We start from the raw sequence: 6000 nt of genomic DNA on the forward strand, positions 1-6000 counted from the left end.
TATTAATAGTCCAAATATCCACATATTTCTCCGCACGTCTTTGACTTCTGTATTAATTTTCCACAGTCCATAACATCTCATTTATATGGATTGCTAACCGGTTCCCGTTCGTTACGTACTCTTTTTATGTGTAATTGCTGCTGGGAATCAGGGAAAGTCTCTTAACCAAATAAAGGGGGGACCACGTTGCCTCTCACGTCTGCCGGTGGCGAATGGCCGGATGCAGGAGGAGCCTGGGTGAGAGGTGGGGAAGGATGTGCCAGGCATATCTGCCTGGTTTGTCACGCTTTGCAGGCAAATATGAATATCACAGCCCCCTAATCCCGCAGAAAGGTCGCTTCCATTGCTAAATGCAGGTTCTGGTTTTCTTGGGTCAAGTGTCTGAGTCAGGCACCTCCGCTAACGGGACGGTGCTGGCACCGACAGAAATATCAATCTCTGCTGAGGTCATTCGTGGTTTCTTTTTTTTTTTCTGTCCTGGAGGAGTTTCAGGGCTGGGGGCAGAGAGATGGAAAACTTTGGTCCCCGGCTGCTTCCAGGAAAGGAAAGCATCTGAGGATGGAGGGGCCTCTGTGGTCGGAGAAGGTAGATGGTCAAGAGCAAGAGAGAGAGAGGGGGATCCCATTGGTCTCACCTTAATTTCTCTTATGGTTTTGGGGGAGATGAGAGGTCCTCCACTGCGAGATGCTTTTCAGAGCAACAAAATCTGATTCTTTTACCCGTTTCGTGCTGTTGTCCTGGCCGTGTTCTCATTTAACAAGCAGTTACTCTTTTCAAATGAGATTTCTCCTGGTCCTTGGCCAGTCCTGGATTTGTTCCCAAACTCCCACTAGGCTTCGGCAGCAGGTCCCTCACCGAACCAGGACCCCAGGGCATCCAGAGCAGCCCGTGTCCCTTCTACATCTCAGGAGGGGACAGAGAGTTGTGCATCCAAACCCCTCTGAGCCTTCAACTGAGCGTCGCAGAGTCTGATGCTCTGTGTTTCCCTCTGCAGGAATATTTCATCTGATACAGACCAAAAAGATCAGCAAACAAGAATTCAAGCAAGAGGCACAGAACTTCAGGCTGATCACCAGGACGAACGAAGGTAGGGAGAGAAAAAAAAATAAAATAGCCCATTTCCCCTCTCCTCCTGCTGACCCTGCCCCAAACAACCTCCCCCGCACCGTGGTTTGCTGGCCATTCCGTAAATCCGGGCACGGTGTGGGGAGCTGAGCCGTGGGGAGAAGCTTGTGCAAACGAAGCCGGGTCAGGGCCGACCTGTCTTCACACAACATACGCAACGCTCCTGGTGAGCAGTCACATTTGCACTTTATGGTATCGGAAAGGGCAGCCAGCTTTCTAAAAGTGGATGCAGGCTTGTGAAATCCAAAGGCTTTGTCTCTCCAAAAGCCTGTAAAACTGTTTGATTTTTATATCTAATCCATCTGGCGTTACACGGAGCGGGGAGAGAGAGAAAAAAAAAACCCACAAAAAATGATGCAAGGGATTTGAAAAAAGATAAACTCTTGAAATATTTTTAAAAAAAATCATTCTTAATGTTCTTGGATGTGCGTAAATGTTACAAAAAGCAGGAATGCCAGTGCACATGCCGAGAGTGCCTGTGCGGAGCGAAACTGCCGTGTTATTTCCCGCTGGCTGCCTCTTCGCCGGGGCTGGGTTAGAGTTTAATGGGGTAGGTTCGGATGGGAGCCGTTCCCGTATCATCCAGCACCCACAGGTCATCGGGTCGGCTGGAAACGGCACTGCTGCCCGCTGCATACCAGCACACCCAGTGCCCTGGGGAGGGTGGAGAATTGTTTTCACCTCCCGTCTGTTCGAGACACCATCTCTTGACCGAACCTTGGAGGATTTTTAAGTCCCCGCTCCCAGGTTGGGCTTCGCAACCCCATGGGGGTCTCTGGCACGTGCCCGCTGCTTCTTGCCTCAGTTTCCCCCCTGACAAATAACCCTGTTGTGAAACCATCCCACTGCCGTTGCCGCAAGTTCTAGGAAAGCATTGGCTGGTGATTTCTTCACAACAGGAGATTAATTCAGCTAGAAAATATGCCCCCCCTGGGGATGACGACATTAGGGCTGCATAATCCTTGCGGGGATTACGGGGGAAGCAACCACCTAGAGGGAAAGCACCTCCTGCACGTCTGGGGATGCTGGTGTTTTGGGAGAGCCAGGAGAGGGATCGGGACACTCTGTGCTAGTTTTTGGGATGTTTCCCAGCTCCCACCGATGCATTTGCATTGCAGGGTGTCTACAGCTCACTGGTGAGGCTGTGGTGGGGGACCTAGGGGGAGTTCTTCTGCTTCTGCAGCAGGATCTTCCCTTGCTGGAGGTCACAAAGCCCTGCATGAAGAGCCAAGGCTGGGGCAGCAAGAGAAAAATGAGTATAAATGTAGGGGTTTTGAGCAACCTGCCCCCAAAAAATGGGGATGACAGAAGTGGGGAGAGAATCACACCCACCTACCCATGGCCCACGAAACGTCAATTTTGGCTTTCTGATGATGAGTCAGAGGACGAGAAAAATGCTTCTTCCTGCCGGGAGGCAGGGAGTCAGCCCGAATCCCAGACAAACTGGGGAGGACTTGGCCCAAACCGCTCACCTTAAAGCATCCTTTGAGGAGGCAGAGGGAGGGATTTAGCCCTGTTTCAGACTGAGGTCCTTTTCTTTTAAGAGCGTACGAGTGTTTCCAGGGAAAGCATTGGAAACGTTAGACTTGATGATCTTAAAGGTCTCTTCCAACCAGAACAATTCTGTGATTGATTCTATGTTGTTGATTGTGCTGTTAATTGCATTGCAGGAGGTATATAGGGCTCCTCTTGACCTCAAAAACCATTTTAATTGCACGATGGCAAAGTCTAGGACCAGACTATGGGGCTGCTGATGAGCTGCTCTGGCCGTGGCCAGTGTTGTGGGTAGACGTTTGTCCCCATCTCCATCCCAGCATGGTCCTCGTGTGTCATAGAATCATAGAATGGTTAGAGTTCGAAGGGAGCTTAAAGATCATCAAGTTCCAACCCCCCTGCCCTGGGCAGGGACATCTCCCACCAGACCAGGTTGCTCAAAGCCCCCTCCAACCTGGCCTTGAACGTCTCCAGGGATGGGGCAGCCACAGCTTCTCTGGGCAACCTGGGCCAGGCTCTCACCACCCTCACAGCAAAGAAGTTCTTCCCCACATCTCATCTCAATCTCACCTCTCCAGTCCGGAGGATGCTGTGTGTGGGATAAATTGTGTTTTCCCGCTCCAGGGGTTGTTGCTAATGAGTGTCCACCTCTGCTCGTCCAGGTCACTGGAACATCTTCCGAGCCCGAACGTCAGAGCTGAGGATGACAGAGAGCCCAGAGAAAGAAACAAAGAACTTGTAAAGAAAAACACCTTAACGTAGCTATTGATTTATCTACACACACACACACACACATACACACACATACACGTATATATGAAAAAAAAAAAAAAAAAGAAAGTTGCATTATTAAATAGACTGGCACAGCAATAAAGGATACACTAGTGTAAATTACAGAAACTCCAGCAAAGGAACCAAACCGAAACTGCATTGAAGCTACGGCCGTGGAGGTGCCTCTCTCCGGCAGGAGAGCGGGAGGAGAGGCCAGCCGTCGTCTCCTGCCACCGAAGGAGGAAGGAAGGACGTCTCCTGCCACAGAGGGAGGAGGGAGAGACGGCAGAGATGTGAGACCTGGTGCGACGTGAAGATCGGGGATGCGCGTTCCTGACACCCCGGCATTTCTGAAGAGCATCAGGAGCAGAACGTGACCATGCTTCTTACCAACCGCCAGCATAAAGGTGACCTGCAAGGAGAGAAAAATCATCCTAATTTCTTTTCTTGGAGCCCCTGTGACCTGCAAAGGGTTTTTTTTTTTTTTTCTGGCTGAATATCCTCCAAAGGGCATTTCTTGAAAAATCTTGGGTCTTTTCTCCTCTGTTTCAGCTGGGAGGATTCTTTTCCCTTCTTTGCAGGTCGCTTGAAGTTGTAGTTTTTGGGAGGACCCACCTGCTGACAGGGTCTGAGACCCCGAACACCGCGCTAAGGTCGCTACTAAGCATGTTATTATGCTATATATTTATATATATCCTACATAATATCTACTGGGCTGTATTCACAGGAGGGGCATCTCCCAAAGGGCAAACAGGACCATTTCTGCAGCGTGGGGAGGAGGGCCTGCAGCAGCACCGCCCTCCCCCTGTCTGGAAATAGCTTTGGGGGATTTTCAGGTTGTTTTGGTACATGTATTTATCCCCGGTTTCTTGTTTTAGTCTGTTTTGATAAATCTATTTATTTGGAGATCCGGATCTGTCTGATAAATCTGATTAAAGCGTCTTCTTGATTCAGCCTCCTGTGACGGCTCTCCTTCCCCCGTAGGGTCTGTGTTACGACTTGGGGGGCCCTGTTGGGCCCCTCATTGTGGTGGGGTGGGACCCCCATCCCGGTGGGGTCTGATCCCCTCGCATTCACTCAGGCAGCATCCTCAGGGGTGGGATGCGGGATCGAGGCATGCAGAGAGCATCCCATGGATGCTTTGCTCATCGTTAGGGCATCATCCCACCCCACTTGCTTACGCTCTGCAGCCGGTTTGGGGCTGAAAATGGAGCTCTGGGGCTGGCAGTGGCCACCAGGGTCAGGAGAAGGCTGGGGGCAAACCTGGGCCAGGAACGGGGAGGTCCTGGCTTGCTGGATGGGTGCCCAACGAGCTGCTAAGTGATTGCAGGTGCTCTCTTTTGGACAGGCAACTGCTCACGTGGGGCTATAAAGGGATCAAGTCGAGGAACCCCCACCTTGGTCTTCCCCTTCTCTCTTCGTTTTGCTCCCAAAAACCCAGCGGTTGCTGCCACTCGCTGGGGATGTGGATGGAAAACAGGTCTGTGCACAGCCAAAGGATGGAGAAGACAGAGACCAGAGTGTCCACAGCTCCAGGGGACCTGCAGCAAAGAGCAACTGGGGATACTGGGAAAAATTTCTTCCCTGGAAGAGTTGTCAAGCCTTGGAAGAGGCTGCCCAGGGCAGTGGTGGAGTCACCAACCCTGGAGGGATTTAAAAGCCGGGCAGACGTGGTGCTGAGGGACATGGGTTGGTGGTGGGTTTGTCAACGTTGAGTTGATGGTTGGACTCCATGATCTGAAAGGTCCCTTCCAACCTCCACCGTTCTATGATTCTATAATCGGAGCAGCCGGTGGGCACCAACCCGGCACTGCTCACCGGAGCCGTGTGATGATGCGGTTAAACTTATTCAGAAAAAAAATTCCCAGCGATGCTTTGGGCACTGCGGGGTGCCCCCTGTGGTGCAGGGCAAAGGGACAGGGGTGAAGCCACCCTCTCACCCCACGGATGTGTGCATGACCCCAGCTGTGCCCCAGTAGGGAGGACACTGCCAGTCCCCAGGCAGAGCCTGACCCCTCATTCGTCAGCCTAATTAACTTGCTCTTGCGTGAGCTAATTGAAGCAGAGCTGAGGGCCAATTTGCGCTCGTTTACCAGGAGCCACAGGCATTTGAAATGAAGCTGCCCGGTTGGGTTCCTCAGGATTGGCCTGGAGAAAACCAGGAGAAACCTGTCACTGCCCGGACCAGATGAGGTTTCCTGCTGGTTTCTATAGGTTACCAAGCCCATATAGGTTATATCTCCTTATAGCAGCCTTCCAGTCCCTAAAGGGGGGGCTCCAGGAAAGCTGGGGAGGGACTCTTGATGAGGGAGGGGAGCCATAGGAGGAGGGGGAAGGGTTTGACACTGAAAGAGGGGAGATTGAGATGAGATGTGGGGAAGAAGTTCTTTGCTGTGAGGGTGGTGAGAGCCTGGCCCAGGTTGCCCAGAGAAGCTGTGGCTGCCCCATCCCTGGAGGGGTTCAAGGCCAGGTTGGAGGGGGCTTGGAGCAACCTGGCTTTCTAAACCTGGTGTCTTCTAAAAAGCACCATGCGTTTGGAGTAACCACAGAGCTGCTGTGCTGTGTCATCCTGGACCTCTGGCTGAGCTTTGCCTTGGGCAGGGAGATGTG

At 51.9% G+C, this 6000-nt stretch overlaps 1 protein-coding gene across 1 annotated transcript in view; it reads left to right on the forward strand.

The window, feature by feature from the left end:
• Nucleotides 1–3438, forward strand: part of CHRDL2 (chordin like 2) — a 29521-nt gene extending 26083 nt beyond the window's left edge. Inside the window, exons 10-11 of the mRNA XM_074154857.1 lie at nt 995–1087; nt 3282–3438. Coding sequence (XP_074010958.1) covers nt 995–1087; nt 3282–3361 — 173 coding nt within the window. The 3' untranslated portion in view covers nt 3362–3438. The remainder of the gene's footprint in view (nt 1–994; nt 1088–3281) is intronic.
• Nucleotides 3439–6000: the final 2562 nt, after the last annotated feature.

The sequence above is a fragment of the Numenius arquata genome, chromosome 1, assembly GCF_964106895.1.
Source record: "Numenius arquata chromosome 1, bNumArq3.hap1.1, whole genome shotgun sequence".
In the NCBI taxonomy this organism is placed as follows: Eukaryota; Metazoa; Chordata; class Aves; order Charadriiformes; family Scolopacidae; genus Numenius; species Numenius arquata.